The sequence below is a fragment of the Theobroma umbraticum genome, unplaced genomic scaffold (genome assembly GCF_002168275.2).
Source record: "Theobroma umbraticum cultivar Fairchild unplaced genomic scaffold, ASM216827v3 scaffold_130.0, whole genome shotgun sequence".
In the NCBI taxonomy this organism is placed as follows: domain Eukaryota; kingdom Viridiplantae; phylum Streptophyta; class Magnoliopsida; order Malvales; family Malvaceae; genus Theobroma; species Theobroma umbraticum.
This window is the reverse complement of record NW_018397264.1, coordinates 6,151,204-6,175,022: the sequence shown is the minus strand read 5'-3', so window position 1 is coordinate 6,175,022 and position 23,819 is coordinate 6,151,204. Positions and strand designations below refer to the sequence as shown.

Below are 23,819 nucleotides of genomic sequence, written 5' to 3'. Positions count from 1 at the left end.
AACCTTGCTTTAGAAAGTTGAGACCTAAAAGAGATATGCAAATTCCAAGTGGGAGGTGGGGTTGCCCAAAAAAGAAAGTTGAAAAAGCCAAAAAAAAAAAAAAGAATTAATGGAAACATATTAATATAATTAAACCCCCACAATATATTTAACTCATAATTGGATCACAGCTATAAATATATCATTTTAGCATACCAAAGGATGTTCATAATCAATTGATTTGTTTAGGAAATAAAGGTTGAGAAAGCATGGAAAAATAAAGAAACTTTAAGGATGCGAAAAAGAGAATTAAGGTTGGGCATTTTTTTTTTCATTATTTGCCTAAAAAATATGGAACCATTGACCATTTAAGTGTAAAACAATGTTGTTCTTAGAATAAGACATTAGACCCTCTCTCCCAAAGCTTAGGTTTAAGGATGTGGAATTGGAACTAGAGTCCATAATGTCGTGTTTTTCAATCCTTTGGGTCACCTTTATTTTATTCCCTTAAATATCTTTTTTTAAAAAAGTAATTAATGGCCATTATAGGGTGACCCTAGGATACAAATATGTTCGCATGATAATAATTTCACTAAGCAAAGTGACCCATTAGTAAAAATTTGTTATAAATTAAAATCAATGAAAAAAATTTGTAATGAGAAAGTTATATTCTCATTAATCACAAAAAAAAAATATTTTCATAAGTACATTTTATATTAAATATGTAAGTGTTATAATTTTCAATTAAAATATAAGAAATATAGTTCAATTTTTACACCAATGGCAGTTTAAAAAATATTTTAAAAATGAACATAATTTTTTTTATTTTTTTATACTTCATTAAAGTTTTGAAAAAATGGAAAAGAGAAGGAAAAATTAGGGAATAAGGAAAAGCAGAAAATTAGGGAGGTTACAAGCGTACACGTATGTCGAGGATCCAAAGAAGAAGGGCGGGACTAGGGAGTGTCAAGGGACAAACCGACAACGCCACGTGCTTCCACTCGCTGTTCAAACGCCACGTCATCCGACAAGGTACGCGGCTCACCGGACTACCCTAACCTCTCTTTTGCTTACGCTTTTTTAGTCCGAGACAGCTTGGCACTTTTTCTGACCACTACATTTACTTATTTCCCCCTATTTTCCCCACGCGCTCTTTCCTTTTTTTTTTTTAATTTTTAGTTACGCCTACTAAATATAATAGCATAAGTGCGTTAAATTGTCTCTTTCAAAATATTTATCTCTAATTTCATTTTCTGAAAAAAGAAAGAAATATTTTCCGAGGCTGTGAAGTGCACTTAGGCGAAGCGGCGCGTGGGAAGACCCACTCAAAGTCGTTCCCTACCTCCTCTGAACATTCATTAAAGAAGGCAATGGTACGGAAACCAGAAGGGTAGGTTTAACTTTAAAAGAGACCACAAATGGGAAAGAGGCTGAATATTCCTTTTTCGAGACTCACTAAAAACTTCAATTCTACATTTATTTATTTATATATTTTTTATTATTTTTTGGAATTAGTCTTTTTTTTTTTTTGTGTTGGTTGGTTGCTGTTTGCTTTGCCTTTGCTTTGCTCGGTTGGTGTCAAGTGTGAAAGTCTGTTGCCGTTGCCCAGTTCTTCAGGCTTTTGGTAGGGCTACTCATCAACAAACTAACCAATTTATCAACGCCTCCATAATTAGCTTCTTTTAATATTGTTTATTTACTTTTTAAGTTACATTTATGTTCTTACATTAAATTCATTAGATTAGGTATGTCAAATTATCCTTTTTGTTATGAGATCATGCATATGTAACTGTATAATTTCAAGAGAAAAAGAGATTTTGAATTTGGTAAAAATCATATACTAATTTATTAATCATATATTCGGATTAAGAATGTAAAGAATGAAGTGAAATTTTTTTTTGAACTGTAGTGATTCCTTACGGTGCAAACCGAAAGGTATGGAATCAAAACTTTTTTCTCAGGAAAGGAATCAACTAAAGCAAAAGTTTTTTTTTTTTTGGAGATGCCATATGTTTTGTTTGAGATAAAAAAAAAAGAATTCAAATTTATTCCAAGTCATAAATAATAAACGGACACGACAAGCTTATGTATGTGTGAAAGGTTACACACAGGTTGAAATGTGAATAAATAAAATCAAAGGGGGACTTGCGGTTCAGCAAAATGACAGCTTGTCCAATATGGGAATGGGAATCATGGAATATGACCTCCTAGTTCATGAGGAGGTCCTCTTGCTAATCAGAGTTTGCCAAGAAATTTATATCACTGATAAGACATCCTGGCAAAAATGGGTTTCTATACGCATGATGGGAGGATTCTTCTGCATGATGTAGGCTATTTCAAGCAAGATTGTTCTGCAGAACCACACAGAATAGTACTGATAAACAAATTAGCAATGTCCCATCCGATGGTTCAGTGATCCAAGAGATTCTTCCATGAACAAATATGCAATTCATATGTGTATATGTAAAGCAGAAACTGGAGAGAAGGGAAAAGAGAAAATTCTTTGTAGAGTAGACAAGAAAAAGAATGGGACAGTGGATGGAAGTGTATTCCCACCATGGGTTGCTGCGTAACAGATTCTGATCAAATGGTATTGATGTGAAAGAAAGTTCCCTATTCTAGTTGATGCAATTATATACTTAAACGAAACCAGAAGAATCATGCTTTAGTATGAATAAAATAGACCAAAGTCATTCATGAGAAAGATGGCATTTCTTATGTATTTGTAACAGGGAAAGAACCGTAATGGAAAAATAGGAAACTTAAAAAGTACAGAGGCACTCAGGATCGTTTAGGCATAGGATGCATGGACTTTAGGAAAAAGGCGATAAGATTCACAGCTTAGATCAATGGCTGCATATCCGATAAACTTATCTTCAAAACTATTCTCCTCCCCCCCACCCTGTTAACGTGTTGGAGTAATATCAACTGAAAAGTCATCACTTAAGATATGGATACAGGAACTGAAATAGTCTCATATAATATTAGCAACAAGACTGAGTTATTAACATTATCTAGTCCTCAGTTTGAAGGTGGTGGGGTCTTGACATTGAAAGCCAATTTTATAATGAAAGGTTCTGTTTGGATTGGATTAGATTAGATACACATACACACAAACAAAAGAGCAAATCAGGAAAATGTTTAGCAGGGGAGATGTGCATGTCTTTCATTTATTTCCAGGATTGCATTGTCATTCATGAGTATCATGGAAAAAGCAGAGAAAAACCCTGTGTCGGGGATGGCCATGAATACACTGATCTTGACTCTTGTATTCAAGTGCTTTGTAACAAAAGTCAGAACAAATTTCAAGAGCTGAGCTGAGGGAGATGAATGTGTGATGAGGATTAATTAGATTAGTCAAAGCTGCAATTCTAAGATCATCATTTTATTTCAGAACTTGATATTTGGTGTCATGTTAGCTATTATGGTGCTTTTTTGAAGTTTGATTATTTGGTTGAAAACTAACCACTGGTCTACAGGACATTTTCATTGAAAAAAGAAAGGGTTCTGGGTTATAAGGACAATCAACAGTGACTAAAAAGTGGCAAAATTTAACAGGCTGAAGATCAGTAGCACATGGTGAACTGACTTCAGTAAACTGATCTGCCAAGGATGCAAAAATTACTTGGGAGAAACAAGCAGATTCTAACAGCCAAGGAAGTATGTCCCCACATAAAGACAACATCAGCATCAGGAACATGATCAAGCCTGATGCATAGTCATGAGTCATCCATCTCTCTCTCTCTGTGTAGAATTAGGCTAAGGAGTAATGACCATTGCTCTTACTCACAACAAACAAAACTATCAATTTCAAGCTTCAGTAGATGGAAAGTTAAAGTGGTAAAAGTGATGCTTTCAAATAAATGTATGAACTGTTTCTGATTAAAGAGTTTCCACAGATGGTAAAAGCACACTAAAATCAAAGGAACAAGCATTATTAGTTATCCCCCCTTTTTTTTTTCTCTGCAACTGGATGGATCTGAGGTGGTGATTTCAATCTATTGATCTTGAAGGTGATCAGGTGATGTGTTAGAAGAGTACACTTTTCTGAATTTTGCATTCAAATTCCTGTTGTCAGCTATGTTGTACCAGATTGATGAGGGAGATCCATTATTCTGAAGATCTCATCCAACAACAACAATACTGTCAGTGTCACCTAGTCCTTCTCGACCCCATTAAGGCTTTGAGACGTACGACAAGACTCCATTAGTATACAGGCAAATGTTTGAGGCAACAGACAACCAATCCTTTGATTACATCCTCAGAACAAATGAAGTCAGCAACAGTATTAATTTTTACAGCCATTCAAGGGTTGCACACAACTCATATATCTTATGTCTCCTCGGAAAACATACAGCAAGCCATTTCAATGGCTGACACTAAAGCTTCATTAATTACAGGCAGGCATTAGTAATCCGAACCATGCATTAATTTCATCCAAGTAAACCTTCAGTATTGAAACACAATTTCTCTAGCACCCCCAACAAACACATATTAATATTTGAATTATGACAAAAGGTACATAAATTTCGAGCAACAACCCTTAACCATTAGCATAATTTTTCTTGCTCTTTTTCTTTTTCCCCCAAGTATAAAATGGGATGTGATTTCAGGACATGAAATACAAAAGAGTAAGAAAAAGAAAAAGAAAAATAAATGGGAAAGAATGGCCTAAGCGACTTCCATCACTCTTCAGAAGCCATTGTTCCCCGCCATTTTGTACTCGTCCGAATAAAAAAGAAAAACTACTACCTTTACAATTAAGTCCTTATCATTCTCAAACTTCAAAGGAAACTCAAGTTATCCGTGGAATGGGTTCGACGCAACTTGCCCTTTTCTCTAGCTGCTGCTGCTGCCCCACTAGGCCCACAAGAAATGGAGATTTCACATCCACAAACGTTACCAAAACATGAAAACAAACCCTCATTGACAGTGTGTCTTCGAACATGTCCGGTTTTATTGGTGGTTGCAGGAATCCCGCTAGACATGTAACCAGAAAATTCACCTCGGTCGTACACTGGTGGAAGTTCGGTTCTCCACCTGTCCAGCTTTGACCGAAGCCCTTCGATACTCCCATCTAAACTCCACTCGTCCACGAAGGAGCTTTCTGTCTCATCCATTCTGTTATGGTACATGTTTCTGGCCATGGCTGCTGCCACCTCGGATGGGGATGGCCCCAACTCTGAATCGGTGCAGAATGTACCCCCACCCATTTTTCTTGGAGCCCCGTAATCCAACCCGTTATATTTAAACCCACCCGGTGACTTGGCGGCTGATGATTTCACCACAGCTTTTGGACCGTTTTTCTCGTTGGTCCTCTTTTCTATTTTCTTGGACAGCCCCGTAGCTTCCGAACCCATTTTTCCTCGATCCTCGGACCCGTTAATAATGGAACCTGGTTTTCCCAGTTTACTCTTCTCAAATGTGTAATTTACCATGGAACTCCCCCTCGAATTAATTCTATAGGTTTTCCCAATTTCTGACCCGTTAACCATTGACCCACCATTAACCATTGAGCCACCATTAACCACTGACCCGCCTTTAATCGATCTCTTGCACTTTAAATCTGACGAGAACATCGAACTCGAATCACTCTTGGTTCGTCGGAGCATGGGTTTGATCAGCCCATTAAGCAAAAGCTGATGGTTATTGCTTTTGCTATTGATGGAAGGATTATTATTATTATTGTTATTGTTATTATTATTATTATTATTGGAGTTTTGAATCTCCTCGCCCATCAAATGGCGATACCCGACTGCCGACGACCCCATTTGCATATACAAAGGCATGCTCCTCATTGAACTATCAAGCAACGCCACCCCAATGTTCAAAATCCCTTGGGGCCGACCCGACGGCCTCCAAACCTGAAGCGCCACGAACCTCATCCCTATCTGGACTTCGTGGCGATGGCGCGGCCGAGACGTAGGCGGCGATATAAGGTTTCCGACGATGACCCGGACGGTTCCCACGTGGATGTCGCGGAACCAATGGACGGCGTAGAGTTCGATCATGACGGCCGACGTGTCACCGTAGAGGAACTCGTCGTCGACGCGGAAAACGAATTTGTCGTTCCAAGTCGGGTTGGTGTGGCCTAGGGTGTCGATTCGGGTCGACAGCTTGCGTTGAGGATGCACCCAAGCCACCGCGTAGGTACGCATTTTGCGACGACTGACGGGCTCCAAGTCCTGGGCCGAGATCACATTGAGCTCCAACAGCTGGAATGGAGCTAAAACGTTCATATTCCTCATCAGTATCAATATCAATATCAGTATCAATATTGATATCAATACCAATATCAACGTCAAAGATTCAGCCCTTTCTCTTCTTCGTCGTAGTTTCTTTTTTTCTTCAAATAGTGAATCATGCACTAACTAATAAATCAAACGCAGTTGTTGTCAATTAACGAGGAAAGACCCCATCTCGTCGTCTTCGACGACGACGATGGGGGAAGGGCGAAAGGTAATAGAAACAAATGAGGAGAAACTAAAGGAGGGAGAGAAAAGAATTGATGGGCATTTGGAAATGGGGTGTGGCCTGTGTTAATCGAGGGGAGCCGTTGTTTTCTAACGCTTTGTTAGTTATTCTTTGACATCCATGGGGGGAGAAAAAACATTTGAAGTGGGGGACTTTTGACTCTTTTAGGTGGCAAAGGATCACAAGGTTTGTTTTCTTTTTGCCGTTTTAATTAGGATTGCAAGTCAAGACGTGGGAGTTTTTGACTGCCCAAACCCAACCCAACCCAACCCAACCCCTTTTCTATTTTAGCCTATGTTGGAACTTCCAGAAGCTCTTTCTTTTATAGAAAAAAGAACAAATTTGTGTTAGTCGTCTGGTTGAGGGTTGAGACCTTAATAGTGGTTGGAAGTGCAAGAGTGGGCAGCCATGGACTGCTTTTTAGGAGTCCTTCAGACTGCTGAACCTTGAATGCGTTCAGTTATGGCCCATGGAAGGTAGGTTAATATCTATAATACATTAAATATAAAGTCAGGTAAATAAATAAAGAAAAAAAAAACCTTCTCTAAGGGTTTGAACGACACCCTGCAGTTAATAACACGCTACATGTGCCATCTGATTAACCCGATCACCTGGCTCTAGCATTCCCTGCATTGTATGTAATACCCAGAGATTAATGTCATACATTTCTGTGGCACATCTAACCCTTCCAAAATCACAACCAGGATTTGGGATGGCTCACCTCACCCGACTGGAAAAACACACACACCCACCAATCTCTATATCATCACACCACCTTCCATTGATTTTGCCTGTGGGGCTAGGTTAGGCTATCACCTCGTTCCCATTACATGCATTTTTCAAGCAATAGGTTCCTTTTTGTTCTTCTGAGGTATGAAATCCCATACCTTTTTTTTTGGGTTTCATTTCTTGACTTAGTTTCCATTCTCCAGGCTAGAGAGTTAAATAATAATTGACCTGATAAGGCTGGCAGTTGGCTACTTGCTTCTCTGCTGCCAGAATCACAAAGCAACTCAAAAAAAATAAATTATTTGGTAAACTTCATGTGATAATGTTAAGTCCTTTACTCAAAAAGGAATCACGTGCATCTTGTTATACTTGACTTTGGTATCAATCCAAGTTATTTACTTTTCCCAACTCTAGCAATTGGTAGTAACTGATAAAAATATGTTTTGCTGTTTCCCCTTAGAGCATGTTCCTTAGAACCAAGGAACAAGATACAGAAGAAAAGTAGACAGCTTGATCTCAGCTCAAAAAAAGAAATTGCCAACCCCACTTAAGATTGCAGGCATAATCATATGGGAGTTTCTTTTATTTTATTAACGTTGGAAAACAAATTGAGTTTAGTTTATTCAGCTTTCGTTGTTCACCAGTTCATAGGCACAGAATTTTATAATCTCAGGTAGGCAAACTAGATCAAGTATTTAAGGGGCACCAAGAAAATGCTTCTAAGAAGTTCATCAACCCCAGTTATTGGAAGCCTCCTCTTCCCTTTCTCTGACAGTCCAAATAAAGATCTTGATACTACTTATAGGTTGCTTCAAGGTAACCATAGCAGAAATTTCTTCTGTCATGGTCAGGAAAACCTCAACTTGACATCATTTTCACATAATTCGTCTCCTCTGTCTCATTCAACTTCAGGGTTCTCTGAATTCAATCAAGAATCTGGCAGTTTTCACCTTAGAGGCTTTCGAAGAGCTAAGTCTGAAGGAAGCTTAGAAAGATTAGACTATAGTTCTTGTGATATAGCTCAGTTTCTTGATTCCAGAACACCAAAGAAATCCTTTTATAGGCATCATATAACAATGTTGCATAGTGCACCTTCTTTTTCGATATTCAATGAAGGGCTTGAAGATGGACAAGGCGGGGAGGAGGCATTGGAGAGAACAGTTACAATTGGAGAGAGCATTGATGCTGTAGGCAATGCTGATTTCAGCTTTGGGAAGAAGTGTATGGAATTGATTCAGGAAGAAGGAGAGGAGGAAGAAGAAAGAGGAAACAGAATTCAAAGTCCTTACAATGAAGAAGAAGTTGATCTTGAACCACCGAGTCCTCCCATGTATCTTGCAACGGGTCTTGGAATTGATGGTGCTGGATTTGGTACCATGGCTGATGCTGTTGATTTAAGCTCAATGGATCTTGATGAGGCTAGCGATCTTGAAGAGTTTCATAAGAGGCTGGTTGATGAGTACCCCTGCCATCCTCTGTTCCTAAGGAATTATGCTAAATTCTTACAGGTGAGACTGATTAATATATATTTCTTCCTTCCCAATACTTTAAATTTGGCCTTACCATCTTAGGCATTTAAGATTTGAGATGTTTGCAGTAGATAAGGTGATCACAACTAGACTATCTAAGTGTGTGCCTTTTGAGCCACTGCTGCTTCTAGTTTAGTCCTAATTTGGAATACTGAACCAGAAGGGGCTAGAGGAAAAGAAACCCATCATTTCTCATCGTCCTTTGATGTAGCATTTCCATATTAGCATGGAGTTTGCTTCAGAATGCATAGCATAGCTTATGTGATGTAGATTTTCTAGAATAAACAAGAAAATAAACATGATGTTTCAATTTTATGGGACATGATTCAATCTCTTTCAACAGTCTAAGGGAGATGTTCATGGAGCAGAGGACTATTATCATCGTGCTACACTAGCAGATCCTGAAGATGGTGAAATTCTGTCACAGTATGCCAAAATAGTGTGGCAACTCCACCAAGACAAAGATAGAGCCCTTAGTTACTTTGAACGTGCAGTTCAAGCTTCTCCTCAAGATAGGTCAGTACTTATCTATACTTGGCTGGATACTTTAAACTAAGGTTTCGGTTGTACTAGTTACCAATCCTCTCTGAGATATTTGTTGTTTAACTGGCTTGGTTTCATTGTCGAAAAAAATGTGGGTAACAACAAGCAAAGCTACATGATTTAATGCAAACCTTGGCTACTGGATGTTGTTAAACAGTTCCAGAAGCTTAAGTTTAATTTGTTCATTTCCTTTTCTTTTTCCAGCAACATCCTTGGAGCATATGCCAGTTTCCTCTGGGAAATAGAGGATGATGCCGAGGGAAATAGAGAACAACAAGAACACATAAAGGTGATACTTGACCCATGGTGCAGCTATTTCATTTTCTTGTAAAGACTAAAATGTGACATATTGTTGGCACTTGGCAAGGCTATAATACTTTTTACTTTTATCTCAGGTTGGAGAGGAGAAAACTCTCAGGGTATCCAAGAACTCACAACCTATAGAAGAAACTAAGGCAGCCAGCCTATCCTTGTACCCTCCCAATCCAGCAGACTTTGCGGTTCATGCAGATTATGTTAAAGCAGCTAATAGTATCTGGGATGTTGATGTTGAGGATTATTATAGGAGGATGGTTAATGAAAATCCTTGCAACCATTTGGTTCTTGGCAATTATGCGCATTTTTTGCATCAGGTGAAATTTGTATATCCTGCTCAGTTATTTTCTGCATAATTAGCTCATTTGCTCCTTTTGAGTGCCATTTTCACCCTTTTAACCGTAACTGTCCTCTTGGAATGACAGTCTAAGGGAGATCTTGAAGGAGCTGAAGAATACTACTCACAAGCCATACAAGCTGACCCAGGCGATGGTGACACCATGTCACAATATGCCAAATTGGTGTGGGATCTTCACCATGACCATAGTAAAGCCTCACATTACTTTGAGCGAGCAGTTGAAGCTACTCCTGAAAATAGGTAGTTTCAGTTACTTGAGACTCTCGAGTCTCTATATGGAACAAAATTCTACTTTTATGAACTCGACTCATGTTCTATTTTCTTCTGCAATACCTTGGAGATCTAAAGATATATAGTAGGTTCTGAATAAAGATGGTGGTATGTTGTTAATGCCACCTGGCAAAATTCTTATTCCACTGTTTTTCTCCTTTACAGCCTTGTTCTTGCAGCATATGCTAGTTTCCTCTGGGAAACAGAAGAAGATGAAGATGAAAACACAACGCAAGTCCAAACTCAGGCTTCTCTTCAGCATGGAGCTTTGTCTGCAGCAAGTTCATAGGCCACTAGATTTTGATACTTCGACAAAAGCTGAAGATATTTAGGTACTTAAATCACTGGTCCAATGTTTGAGTCAGCTGTCAGCCTATTTTAATATATATATATATATATATATATATATATATATAACATGTATATTTATGTTTTTTCAAAATAAACTTTCAATATTCTAGCAATATTTGGGTATTTGTAATTAAAAGTACATGTACCTTATCATTAATAAAAAAAAATTCAGAATAGACCCTCGTATAAATCCTTAACCACCTCTTCCTTTCTATCTCCCAACCAGATTTTTCTCTTCCATTTACACCTCCAACTACAAATAGCCATTCACTCTCCCCTTCCCAATAGCAAAAGTTAGGATTCTCTTCGTGTAGATTTTATGGTGACACTTGGAAATACCTCAAGTAGGAAAGAAAGATATGGAAGGATCAAGCAGGAAGACCTGTGGGGATTGTTATTGAATAAATAGACCCAACTTATGAGGCAGGCCATTAGTAAAAAGAAATGTGCCCAAAACTTGCAAACATATTGCCTATTTAAATGTTGAAAGAACAAATTAAGTATGATGGATGCCCTTTCCAAAAATAATGTAATTCCTATTCCAAGCACATCCAAGAAAACTAGCTAATGAAAGCACCAATATATAGTTGTTGAATCTAACAAAAGGGTAAATATGCTGAATTGTGGCGGCTGGAACCAAAAGTTTGATCCCTTCATAAAAGATAAAAAGAATGCTGGCTCTATGAACTTTGTCCAATTCTGGATACTTGTTGGCCAGATAAACCCCTGTCTTGGCGAGAAGTTGGCCTGTAAAAACCATTTCCTCTCGATCTACTGTAGTCTCGCTCACTTCCATCATAGGCACCCCCCCTGCCATAACTTCGAGCACCAAAACGCCCCCTTGGAGCATCGGTTTGATAGCTGCCTCGGCCTCGACCCCTCCCTGTCCAGAACATTTTAAACACCGGATAAGATTAGAAAACAAATTATATCAATCAACATAGCTAATGGATTTCAAAGCAACAGAAGACCATGTTGGTTCTTGATGTTATATTTGTCATCGAGAAACAAATATCAATTATTTCTACCGCGATGCTGCAATTATCATTTGATTTTCAGGATCTACAAGTTACAGCTATGAAGAAATTCATCCCTTAATGCCTTAAAAGATAAAAATCAAGAAAAATGACAGCAGTATCACCATAAACATACGGGCGAGACACCTATATGTCCTACTTTGAAACCAGCTACAATCTGAAGATGCCATTTATCAATCAGCATAAGCACATGGAGGGCCATTATATAATGTCCAATTATATGTGGGCATCTTATATGCCTATATTACGTGCTACACCACACAGCTGCCATCAGGTGAGATGCTTGGCCACCTGAGAGACAGCTATAATGGCGCTTGTAAGATGCCCATGTACACAACATTTTGGTTCACAATAGAAGTATTCTAATGGGAAAGAAATACATCCACCAAAAGAAAAAAATGAATGAAATACATACTTCCTCCTCGAGATGGGATAAAGCTGTTTGGTCTCCGCTCTTCAATGTACACATTTCGTCCAGCAACCTGTGCAACTCCTGCCTATATCCACATATGATTTGACAAAATTAGAACACAATGTCTATCAAAATGAAAGTCCTATCAGAACAAAAGAAGAAAAATGGATGGAAAGGGAGGATTGGTGACACAACTAAAAGATAACCAACAATTTTCAATGGTGAAAATGTTGATGGTTTGGTTTCATCTCCAGAAGGAATTATGTGTGCAGAGAGGGAAAATCAGGAGTAACAAACAGAAATATAGAAAATATAACTAAAATGTTGAAATGTTGAATTTCCACCCAAGGTGCACAGAATGCACAAATCGATTTGGATTTTCAAATCTTATAATTCAGCAAAAGACTTTTCCAGTTTTCTTTTTCAAAAATTTAACACTAAAAACTATGATTAGGTTTGCAGAATGCACCTTCACTGGGAAACAGCATAACTACTAAATAAGAGACATGTTCTTTTGTAGGTTATTGAAGTAAATTCAGACCTTGATTGCATTTTGGACACTTGTCATATCTTCAAATTCAACAAATGCATAACAGACACCAACATCCTGCACGCAACCAAAATGTTTTAGCATTAAAAGTAAGCAAGATTATCTTAATAGGACTACAAGAAAAGCCAAGACATGAACCTTGCGACTACGAATCACAACTCCATCAGGACTGATCTCACCAAATTTCTTGAATTCCTGCTCAATTTCAGACTCAGACACAGAAGAGGGCAAGTTCCTTACATAAACAGATTTTATTTCACCTAAAACACACAAGCAGCAAATTAACTATACATATTTAACTTGGAAACTATAGCCAAAATCTGCCTTCTAAAGTTTCAAACCACATGAATATGTATTTGATGAATGTTTTGAGATATTGCAACAACAAAGTCTTATAGAATTTCCATAGAATTGAAATTTCTTACATGTCATTATCCCATATATGAAAATAGTTAAACACAGCAGGAACGCTTGAAGCTTTACCTTCATCTTCTATGGCTGAAACTTCCTCAGCCATATCAGCCCCAGACCTTTCGACAGGATTTGAGGAGACAAAAGGTTGCTGGGTACTGTGCTGGGGAGCGTGGTCCCAGTCAGAAGCAGGTGGTGTGTTCTTGTTAATAGAAATCTGAGGAGCAACTGATGGCGCAGATTGTCCTTTAGCAACCCTTAACTACAACAATCAAGCACAAAAAAACAAAATAAATAGATCAACACTATGAGACAAGTCAATTTCCTAATTTAATAAACACGCATAAAAAATTCATGAGAGTATTGTAGTACATACAATAGAGGCATAGGTGTGCTTCTGGGGTTCCCCAACAGATTCCTCAACAGGAGGCAGATGCTCTTGGACAGTATTCACCATATGCAGAAGTGAACCATTTGACTCTTTCACAGAACTGTTATCCACAATGCTTTCAGATTCTGGGGCTTGCTGCAATCGTTGCTCTGGGAAACTAAACTTGTCAACTGGACCATTTTCTTGAACATCATCAAGAGCCACAAACTCCCTTCCCTGGATATCTCCACCCAGCAAATAGTTTGAAACTGCAAAGAGAATCATTGTTATCAGCCCAAACATCGGGAAATACAAATCTTGCGCTACTGTTTTCAGGAGAAATTTATTATCAAGAGCAAAACTAATGCATATACATATCAAGAGCAAAACTAATGCACATACATACTTCAGAATCACCTTATAATCAGACATAATAGAAACATCTGAAATTAATAACCTTTGATTCCAGAAAAGAAGGGGAGAATTAGGTCCCAAAGCCATCATAGAGAATTCTTTCTTTAAGATGGTAAATTCTTTTAAAGAAACACGAGCTATACAGTCACACTGATTCCTCAAAATCATATATGTAATCATTGGATTTCAGAACAAACAAATTTTATCAGGTCAACTGAAAAGGAGAATCATAAACTTTACAAGTTAAATTGGATTGTAAATACCTGGTTCTGGATTTGTTGCTGAAGCATTGAATTTAGAATCAAGATTGTGCTGTACTAATAAGACTGCTGGATGGTGGTGAATTTGTTCCTCATCAATAAAGTGAAAGATGTCATTTAGAACAAAATAGCCCTTCTCTTGTGGTGCAAGGAAAAATGTTTGCACAAATTGCCTCCTGGAACTGAAATCCTTTACTTGCACAGAACCCGAAACCATCACTAGAACACCTCCATTCCAAGATTCAAGGGAATATGCTGTCTTGATCTCAATCCCGGCGAAGTTGAGCGACATAATGATGGCATGGATTTGCTTTCAAATGAAATTAGAGAAAAAAGTAAACAATTAAGCCAATAGCTCCTTTCATCGAATGCAAAAACTAACTGTAAAAATCAGAATGAAAATGAGAAGTAGAATCATAAATGAAAATGGGCATTTTTATGGAACTATGAAATTAAATTTAAATAAACATAACAGGAAAGGAAAATCGATTTTAATAGCTCAGCAGATGTATTACCAAGATACGGCAGAGATTGATGAAAACAGAATTGCTAGAAATGAAGCATTATGCCATACTACTGCTTGCATAGAAGTGTATAATTATAAATTGAAATGTGATTATTGACATAGTGAGATTTCTGGATGGGGACACTAATACATTCAATGATCTAAACTGTTGTGAATATTGAAGCAATCATCTAAATACATATATGACCCAACTCCATAAAATGCAACAAAAGACAGTAAATAACTTTGTTTTTGGAAGATGAAAAAAAATGTAAACTTGATAAACTAAAGAAACAATAGAGTAAAATGAGTAAGCGAAACTACCAGCATTGCAGCAGCAGTTTCTCTGTTATTGCCATCGACACGAATCATGGTACTGGAATCACTATAAAACTGGTGCACTAAGTCTGGCTGCTGTTGAAGTACCTGATAGTACTGCCCTACAAAATACGTTCCCACCTGAAAAACCCACAAAGAATAACAAAACACCCAGATTTTATTTCCACTATACTCTTCAAAAAACCATTAAAAATAACAACTTTTTAAAAGAACAACCGGAAAGATAAGCACAAAAAGAAATAGCTTTTTCAGTACCTGAGCAGCGGTAACTGGAATGGGATAAGGAGTTGCCATTTCTGAAACTCCCTAAACACCAAAAGAATTTAAAAAAACCCTTTTTCAAATAGATCCCAGCACTGCTTCCACACCCACAAGATCTGCAACACCACCAAAAACAAAAAGCTCCCACATTTCAATACACTCAAATAAACCAAACAAATAAAACCCTCAAAAAAGAAAAAACACTATAAAACATGAAGAAATCTGAGATGGGGTATTTAGAGAAAACAAGAAAGTGTTGTTACCTATGGAAAGATAGATTTGAGGGAAGATTTTCTCCACTGGTTTTTTTTTTCTTTTTTTTTTTTTTGTGCTTTGTTGTAGTCTTGTTGGCTCTGCTGTCTGTCGACTGTTTTGAGTGTTTATGGTGTTTTTTTTTCCCTTATATTATTGTTTTTTGGATTTTCTTTTTTAATTTTGTTTCCTCAAAGGATTTCCAAATTTTGGTAGCCGTCACTATGAACGGTGGAACGCGTGTGGGCACCTCAAAAATGAAAAAGAAAATAGTAAAGGAGCAACCTTTTCCCTAAAGGGGACATTCGCTATCTTGCGCCCGCTGTTGTCTGTTCCATTTCCGCCCTTTTTGTAAATTTTCTTTTTGTTGTTTAAAAAGATTTTGAGAAAAATAAAAAAAGGAAAAAAGCATAAAATGTTTGATCTTTAGGATTTTTGTAATGGTTTGTGAAGAATCAGAATCTTCTTGGAACTTTTTATAACTTAATAAATTGTAAATTTTTTTAGCATAATACTTAAATTTTTATTACATACAATTAAGTTTAAAAAAATTATTTTAAATTAAATAAATTTATATAATTAATAATTAATTAATTATTATTAATTTAAATAATATTTATTATTTTATATCTATAAGAGGATAAAAGTGAGAGTGAAAGTGAAATTATTATATGTTCATATTATCATGTCACATTATCATTATTATAATAAATTATTATAACACATCTCCTTTATATGACATAAAAAATAATAAATAATATTTTAATTATTAATTATTAATTGTAGATATTATATCCTTTTATTTTAATTTTTGAAGAAAGGGTATATGCTTTTTGATTAAATAATAATAACCAACAAATGATAATTTATGATTGACTTGATCTCTTGGTTATGCTAAAATTCAAGACATAATTATTGTCCCCAGTGAAAAATGGTTGCAATTGTTACTGATTTTCCCAGCAAACTTGTATAGAAATATGCACTTTGGGTTTGTCAATATTACTTTTGGGAGAACATTCACTGAGATTTTGATCATGTGCTATAGTTTCATGCCCGCCTCATGCCTGGCAACCTTAAAGACATTCCACAGACCCTTTACTGCCTGCAGTCTGTGTGTTCTGCTTGCTATCTTTTGGTTTTGTTAAAACGGGGAACTTAATCATTTAGGGTAATCTAAATGGACCTTACCAGTTTCCACCCCAAAAAAGGGTTGAACTAAAAATGGAGACAAGCTGTTGGCTAGAATAGTTGGCAGTGCCCCAACTCCTTTCTTTGTCAAAACTGTTCTCCTTGGCATAAGTGAATATCAACTAAACATCCAAACAGAAAGTAGAAACTAGTGTTTAAGTTTATGGACTTATTTGGTCGAGGCATGCAATCCATATTATATTCACATGAGCTTGACAAGAAATAAGATGCATCCTGCCATTGCAGCCCCCATTGTTATTTATGGGTTCTTGACTCATGGGAAATTAACAAAACTTGAAGGTTTGTTTCAGCCCCTAGTTTCATCCAACGATTGTTACTCGTTTTAAAGATTTCGAATTCCTTGAGTGAAATTAGTGTTGTTAGGTTTCAAAATTATGGAACTTGATGGATGCAAAAATGCATGTAGCCATGTACTAATGCAAATGGAACTTTATTAACTACATCAGAGCTCAGAGTTTCAACAATTGGTGGTGTGAAATGTCAGCAGGTAGTTCTGCAGCTAACATAACAAGGCATATAAATTTTAACAATTTGCAGTTACTACAAACATGACTTGGATTTCTTCTCTCTTCTGTGGATAATGGAAATGATTTATTCCATTTATCAAGAACAGTAACTGATGGTATTACATAGTTCTAATTAATGTTTCATGCTCTTTCCCCATCAGGGCATTAAAATGTCAAGTTCCTCAATCTTTGCTTAAAGATGGTGTTGGAAACTGCCTGTTCTTGCATGCTTACAACAGAGCTTGTTAGTTGTCAAAGTGTCAACTATGAACCAAAAAGAACAAGTCTGGGATGTCTTTGTCCAATAAACAATCATAAGAAAAGCAACTATCAATATTAGCAAAGGTGGCGATGAAGAATTTGTTATAAGTTCCAGTCAAGAAATGCTAAGTGGAAAATGAGGTATAGACAAGGAGAAATGAAAGGGAATTTCAGGTCACTCAGGGTGACTGACTATATTATCAGAGTGACTCCCTCCTTCCATCTCCTCTAAGAGATTCACAGTTACTGTAAATGCTTCTTGAATTCACGTTTTTTGTGATCTTATGGTCGTCTTCCTTGAGCCAGGCTCACCCGTATTGCCCTTCCTTCTAGTTCCTAAGAAATCAAGAAAATGGTAAAGGGATTAGGGACCCTGCTAAATGGATGTCCGTAAAGGTTAAGAATTAGCACATAGAACGGAAGTAGGAACTGATACCACTCCATTAAGAGATTGAAGGGCAGCTTCCATCTCCGATTTCGTTGAGTAGCTGACAAAACCGTAACCCCGTGACCTTCCTGTCTCCCCATCATACAGAACCCTTGCTCCAACTACAGTTCCATATTCTTGAAATGCTTGTGTCAAACTTTCAGATGAGACAGACCATGATAGATTCCCAACAAAAAGCTTGTGTTCAGTTTCTGGATATAAAGGTTCTCTAGGTCGAGGTTTATCTGAAAAGTTCACCCTCAAAGTTCGACCAAGATATTCCTGAAAGAGGAAAATTCATTTAGGATTGAAACTTGAAGAAATAGGATTCATGGATTCACATTGCACGATCACATTCTTGAAGTCGAGTAGAACGTTTTGAATTGACATCTGCCATTTCAACGGAAGAGAACTAGTCTCATATTGTGTGCTCAAGTATGCATATGCACTTATCCAACAACAAATAGATAGATGGAAGAGAGTGATTCTTACACTTCCATCCAGATTTTCAATAACCACGTTACAATCTTCAACGGCGCTCATAGTCACAAATGCAAAGCCCCTGCTTTTTCCAGTTTCTCTTTCATAAAGCACCTAAAAACATCCACAGAATCTATTAGAAAACAGAGAAATGAGATATCGCACAGAATGCCATAAATGATAGTGTGATGAAGGCAATTTCTATGTGAAAGTAAAGCTTGTTCATGTATAACTTAGGGAATATAAGGAGATAGAACATTGCAAATGCCAATAGATCAGAAATATGAAAAATTTCAAAGAAAAAGAGTTTACTTATTCTAGGTCCTTTGTCTTAATTCAACAGAATATGCATGCTGCTTGAAATCTAGACACTGTTGTATCAGTAAAGACGAAAGCAAAGTAAACCCTGCAATGGTTAATCAATAAGCTCAGTAAGTCTTTCTTCAAACCTCTCAAATCTTAAACTTGTAAGTGAGTAAGTAATCCTTCTCTAATCTTTCATCTACTAAAGTGATTGCATATATAAGGAGGTTCAACATTCCTTCCACTTCCTAAACATCCTCTTTCTTGCAGCTGTTGTAACTAAAGTATGGGCAAGAACAAGAAAATTCAGGTTCGTCAATGAGATAACGGTGATCTTATTTTGGGTTTTACATAGTATGTCTAAATCTAACTCTGTAAATTCACCGGGAAGCATCCCTATCTGTTTCTTTTTTTAGGTAATGCTAGGAATGATTTAAAAAGTAGAATGAATGGAAAGAAGGTTGATATAAAGAAGCCAAGTAGAAGAAAAAACTGCAGTGTTAAACAGCGTGTGTAGATGTTCAAGACTAAAAGCTTGACATGATTGAAGTTGAATGAAGCCTGAGTTATTATCTAAAACTCAACCAGAATCAGATATCATTTTGAGAATTGATCATTCAGCATTTAGCAGGCCTGAACTTATTCGAAACTTTACTCCCTAGAACCAAGCTGAATCGCAATCTGTGTCCTTTCAGCCGTATTTACAATTTTAACTTCATATAGTACTTACTATTTAGCCAGTTTCATTCATGTGAACAATTGAAATTGGGTTGTAATTAGCTTAATGCTGCATCTATCAAGCCTCAAGATTTCCACCTTCTGCACCACATTGATCTCATACTCTCAAAGCTTAAAATCCGAGTAATTCAGCCAGAACAACTACAAAATCCCAGTTATGTGCCGGTAAGGAAGTAGCATGAGAATTAATCTGCCTATCTCAATTCTCAACTAATAACCTTTTACTTCATGACACTCGCATCTTAACCACTTGACTAGATTTGATCAGTCAAATTAATTACCTCAACAAGCTCTGGGCTGCCATACTCTTGTATTATCCCTGCGAGTTGGGCACTGTCAACATTGTAAGGCAAGTTCCCAAAGTAAAGCTTAGTATTCACAGGAGACTCAGCTTCAGCCGCAGTCTCAGCCTGAGCTTCAGCTTCTCCTTCTGCTGCTACTTCTCCTTCCTTCACCTCTTCCTCCACCAAACTTTCTTCCTCTTGGGCAGTTGCGGCTGCCTCTTGTTGGGCAACAGCAGCTGACACCTTAAGCACACGCCACTTTTGCACAGTGCCGCTGGTGGGGAAAAGTTCATGAGTGAAGAAAGAGTGAGATATTGATGATATCGTCCGAGACGATGGAAATCTAAGGACAGAATGATCAGCTGTCAGTTGCTTAAAACGCATGCATTTGAGGGTCTGGATGGACGGAGAGAAAGATGAGCCTACTGCTGGTGCAGCAGTTGCAGCCATGGTAATATCGGATGTTATTGCAGTAGGTGGCAGCAATGGAGTCAGTCACTGCTGGTAGGTGGAGGTTTTTTCCGTTGCGAGGGATGCGGAGGTAGGAGCTGAAAAGTTGCTACAAGGCATGGAACCGGAAGGAGTGTAAAGTTATCCAAGCTGATGTGGGCAGATTTTGTCCAATGAGCTGCAGATAAGGTGTGTTCAGTTCACTTTCAGTATGGATCAGTTTTCTAGACTGTTAAACTGGGCTTTCTCCACTGGGGCACTTCTTTTGCTGGTGGGACTAGATCCTGGTATATATATGATTTCTCTCGTGGACTTTGGTGGTATTTGCTCTCCTCAACACTGCAGTAAATTTTCAGATTGGAGAGCAGTTCAGAGAACCATCAGCAATAATTAATAAGAAGAAATTGCATACTTCCCCAAATGATTATCTTGTTTCAAAAATTATCCTAGTAATTAGGATCCACTTAAGGGAGTGAATTACAGATTAGAAGAAGATATAGCATTGTCTTGGTAAAAGTTACATATTTGAATATAGGAAAAATTCTGAGTAGAGATGTAAAATTACAGTTTCATGTTAGATTCTTGGGTTCATTTTGAACACTGCCTGTCATCAATTGTTTTTTTTTTTTAATTTTTTCTCAAAATCCTGTTGAATAACATGAAATTAACACATGAATGATAGTGGTGTTCACCTTTGTATTAACAAGCAAAAACACAGAGACACTTGAAAGTTGGGCTCGGAGTTGTGCCTCCATTGGAATTGTGCTTTTTCGAACACTAGTTTTCACAATCCTCAAGTACGCAATTGTTTGGATATAAGGTCTCTTCACATCTTTTGCTGTGCATCAATCTGTGGTGCCATTGAGACGACTGCAAGAACAGAAATCAAACAAAAAAATAAACTCTCAAACCCCCCCAGAAAAAGAAAAAACCATAAACTTAATTGGATTCTTTAATTCTCCTTCCACGACAAGGCAATTTCAATGTTGACCCTACAATTTTGAATTAACATTTAGTAATTATATAAAATTTAGATTCCTTCAATTGAAAATAAATCGAGGAAATTGTAGAATTGATATGAAGTAAATTTGTCCAAATATGAAAAAAAAAATCCAACAGTTACATAAAATTTGAAATTCTTATTAAGAGAATAAATTCAGGGACAGATATGAAGCAAGTATGGACAAAAAATCAGTAATTACATAAAATTTGATACTATTATGGAGGGAAATAAATTAAGGGACAGATAAGAAATATGAAAAAAAAAAATCAACAATTACATAAAATTTGATATTCCTATTAAGAGAAAAAAATTATTGAAGAGAGATCCTATCAAAAAATTATTGAAGAGGTCTAGAAAAGACACGCTGGAAGAGACCTGAGGCAATGGACCACTAAAATGATTAAAACTAAGATCAATGATGGAATCAACGAATGCAGTCCCAGGTATATCAGGAATCTGCCCATGGATTTGGTTGTAAGACAGATTGAAAAATTGAATTTGAAAGGGTGAGTTCCAAAACCAACTAGGAATGCTATCTGAAATGGTTGAGTTAGAGATATCTAGAGCTATGAAATAGTTTTGTGAACGAAGCCACAGAGGAAACTGCCACCCTACATGCAATGTATCTCAATCCCAAGATTTCCAGTTGAAAAGGAGGAACCCAATCCAGACTGACATTTAAGAACATTGGGTTCCCAGAAACAGTTAATATTTTCAATTTTGTAAGGTTGCCATAGTGAATTTCTGAAGCAACCCCTACCAACAAATTATTAGAAACATAAAATATTTCCAAGTTTGCGAGTTGTCCAAATGACTCGGGAAGGTGCCCTGTCAATTTGTTCTCCTATGGACGGAATCAACGGTAAATTGCTACCTATATTGCTTTGTCTAAAACAGTCAATCTTTATCAAAAACTAGTGCTATTTACAATTAATTAGTTAATTTCTTATAAATTGCGAGGATACAATGAATCTCAATTTAATATTAAAAATCTAGTCCATCAGTCACGTGTAAAACGTTTTCCATCGAAGAGAAGTATAAAGTAGTTTTGAATTATGCCGTTTAATATTATAACAGCAAATTATGATGTTATTACTTAGTTACCCAGCTTTCAACCATTGGGATTCAATGTCAATTAATTTGTCACATCTTAACCTTTATTTTTTGTGTTTACTTTTGTCGATTCTCAACATTCTTTTGTTACATGGGGCACACCACGCCCAAACTTTTTAGACTTAATGTTACAAGCTTCAACATCAATACAAAATTTCCAGGAACATTCATGCTCCAATTTAATTATTCCATGGTGCAGACTTACCAAAAGCATTATAAGATGAAGACAAGGTGAATGCACAACATATATTTGCCAAAAATCTCAAGAGTTTGTCTTACCTCGTACTGCTTTGTCCACACGTTGGTCTTCTTGATCAATTCTCTAAGTCTTGAATGGTAGATCGTTGACTTATTACTAATGCTTTGTATTCCTGTTTTTATTGTAATGACATATGTAGTCCTCCAAAATTCCATATATATGTTCATCAACTTCCACACGATGAATGCATAGAATAGGAAAGGGAATATATATAATCTCACATAAAAAACAATTGAAATCACACAAAATTTAGATATGAAAAATGTCAATTTATAATAAATAAAAAAATTATGTTATTTCGTTGATAAAAGATAGTACCAAACAATGACTTCAAATGCATTCGCAATCTTTAGATAGTACCAAAAAATTATCTTCAAATGACTTCGTAAGTATATGTTATATGGAGTCTGCCCTCCAAATGTGGGGCTTCCAAGTTGAAGAACGCTACATAATTTTGTTGAACCCTGAGTTGGTCTTTGAAGTTCAAAAGAAAGAACAAATATTCATCTGTTAAAACAAGTGATTGTGCAAACTATTTAACTTATGTAAGTAGAGCAATAAACATGTAATAAAAAAATTAATGATTTTCAATTATATATGAAATTAACTTGTTCATTTAAATTGATACGTGGTAAAAATAGATATACTTACGAAGTTATCGATTTTTCAAATTTGTTTGAAAAGTGAAGAGTGCATATATGGACCTCCATCGTCGCCTATCAATCACCAAAGGTAAAAACACACTCCAAAAGCCAATAGCAAATCCATATGCCATGCCGAACCAGAACCAATCCGTTACAAATCCCTTGTCATTTTCTCCTCTTCCATTTCTAGTAATCTGAATTGTACCATTTGCAAAACACTTGTTTGGAAGTGGCAATCCACAGAGTTGGTTGCCAACAAAGTTGGATGGCTCCAAGCTTTGTAACTGAGTGCTCGAAGGAATTTGTCCGATCAAGTTGTTGTAAGACAAGTTCAAGTGGTTCAAAAATGTCAAAGTTGACATGCTTTGAGGAATTGGACCAGACAACTTGTTAAGAGAGCTTAAGATGCAAGAATTGGTATTGGTCCCATCGAGCTTGGTATTCTTCCGGTAAGATTGTTGTTATCTAAATTTAAGATCCCCAAGTTTTGCCAATTCATCCAACAATCTCGAATATCCCCGGATAAAAAATTTCTACCAAGATCAAGAACGCCCATTCCCATGGTCTCCTTCAAACTATAACACAAAAGAGGGAAAAGAGATCCTATCAAAAGATTGTTGGAGAGGTCTAGAAAATACACGTTGGAAGAGACTTTAGGTAATGAACCACTGAAATGATTAAAACTAAGGTCAATGATGGAACCAACAAATGCAGTCCTAGGTATATCGGGAATCTGCCCACGAATTAGGTTGTGAGAGAGATTCAAATTTTGAATTTGGAAGG

The 23,819-nt window shown here is 36.8% G+C and overlaps 4 protein-coding genes across 4 annotated transcripts; 1 reads left to right on the top strand and 3 right to left on the bottom strand.

The window, feature by feature from the left end:
- Positions 1 to 4,464: 4,464 nt before the first annotated feature.
- Positions 4,465 to 6,544, bottom strand: LOC110421897 (uncharacterized). Its single transcript, XM_021435617.2, has one exon. It carries the CDS (start codon positions 6,225 to 6,227, stop codon positions 4,764 to 4,766), a length of 1,464 nt encoding a protein of 487 aa, XP_021291292.1. The 5' UTR covers positions 6,228 to 6,544; the 3' UTR covers positions 4,465 to 4,763.
- Positions 6,545 to 7,539: 995 nt separating this feature from the next.
- Positions 7,540 to 10,706, top strand: TPR4 (Tetratricopeptide repeat (TPR)-like superfamily protein). Its single transcript, XM_021435658.2, has 6 exons — positions 7,540 to 8,690; positions 9,055 to 9,227; positions 9,459 to 9,543; positions 9,650 to 9,886; positions 9,995 to 10,167; positions 10,363 to 10,706. The coding sequence occupies exons 1-6, from the start codon at positions 7,896 to 7,898 to the stop codon at positions 10,484 to 10,486; spliced, it is 1,587 nt and encodes a 528-aa protein (XP_021291333.1). The 5' UTR covers positions 7,540 to 7,895; the 3' UTR covers positions 10,487 to 10,706.
- A 375-nt stretch (positions 10,707 to 11,081) lies between these two features.
- LOC110421558 (nuclear transport factor 2-like) lies at positions 11,082 to 15,521 on the bottom strand. Its single transcript, XM_021435162.2, has 10 exons — positions 15,371 to 15,521; positions 15,102 to 15,223; positions 14,832 to 14,966; positions 14,006 to 14,312; positions 13,335 to 13,597; positions 13,031 to 13,220; positions 12,686 to 12,807; positions 12,539 to 12,604; positions 12,001 to 12,082; positions 11,082 to 11,431 (listed from the first exon to the last, which is right to left on the bottom strand). Exons 2-10 carry the CDS (start codon positions 15,138 to 15,140, stop codon positions 11,229 to 11,231), a joined length of 1,407 nt encoding a protein of 468 aa, XP_021290837.1. The 5' UTR covers positions 15,141 to 15,223; positions 15,371 to 15,521; the 3' UTR covers positions 11,082 to 11,228.
- A 1,849-nt stretch (positions 15,522 to 17,370) lies between these two features.
- On the bottom strand, positions 17,371 to 20,364 carry LOC110421836 (28 kDa ribonucleoprotein, chloroplastic-like). The gene is made up of 4 exons (XM_021435525.1): positions 19,565 to 20,364; positions 18,255 to 18,356; positions 17,772 to 18,044; positions 17,371 to 17,671 (listed from the first exon to the last, which is right to left on the bottom strand). The coding sequence occupies exons 1-4, from the start codon at positions 20,015 to 20,017 to the stop codon at positions 17,618 to 17,620; spliced, it is 882 nt and encodes a 293-aa protein (XP_021291200.1). The 5' UTR covers positions 20,018 to 20,364; the 3' UTR covers positions 17,371 to 17,617.
- Between the last annotated feature and the right edge of the window lie 3,455 nt (positions 20,365 to 23,819).

Bases quoted from the DNA above. Each gene is read 5' to 3' on its own strand.
- TPR4 (XM_021435658.2), top strand. From the start codon at position 7,896: ATGCTTCTAAGAAGTTCATCAACCCCAGTTATTGGAAGCCTCCTCTTC. The intron at 9,544-9,649 runs GTGATACTTGAC...CTTTTATCTCAG, and splicing joins AACAACAAGAACACATAAAG to GTTGGAGAGGAGAAAACTCT. The intron at 10,168-10,362 runs GTAGTTTCAGTT...TCTCCTTTACAG, and splicing joins GAAGCTACTCCTGAAAATAG to CCTTGTTCTTGCAGCATATG.
- LOC110421836 (XM_021435525.1), bottom strand. From the start codon at position 20,017: ATGGCTGCAACTGCTGCACCAGCAGTAGGCTCATCTTTCTCTCCGTCC. The intron at 18,357-19,564 runs GTAATTAATTTG...GGATGTTTTTAG, and splicing joins GCAGCCCAGAGCTTGTTGAG to GTGCTTTATGAAAGAGAAAC. The intron at 18,045-18,254 runs GTAAGAATCACT...TTCCTCTTTCAG, and splicing joins TTGAAAATCTGGATGGAAGT to GAATATCTTGGTCGAACTTT.
- LOC110421897 (XM_021435617.2), bottom strand. From the start codon at position 6,227: ATGAGGAATATGAACGTTTTAGCTCCATTCCAGCTGTTGGAGCTCAAT.
- LOC110421558 (XM_021435162.2), bottom strand. From the start codon at position 15,140: ATGGCAACTCCTTATCCCATTCCAGTTACCGCTGCTCAG. The intron at 14,967-15,101 runs GTACTGAAAAAG...TGGGTTTTTCAG, and splicing joins TTCCAGTTACCGCTGCTCAG to GTGGGAACGTATTTTGTAGG. The intron at 11,432-12,000 runs GTATGTATTTCA...TGTTCTGGACAG, and splicing joins TATCCCATCTCGAGGAGGAA to GGAGGGGTCGAGGCCGAGGC.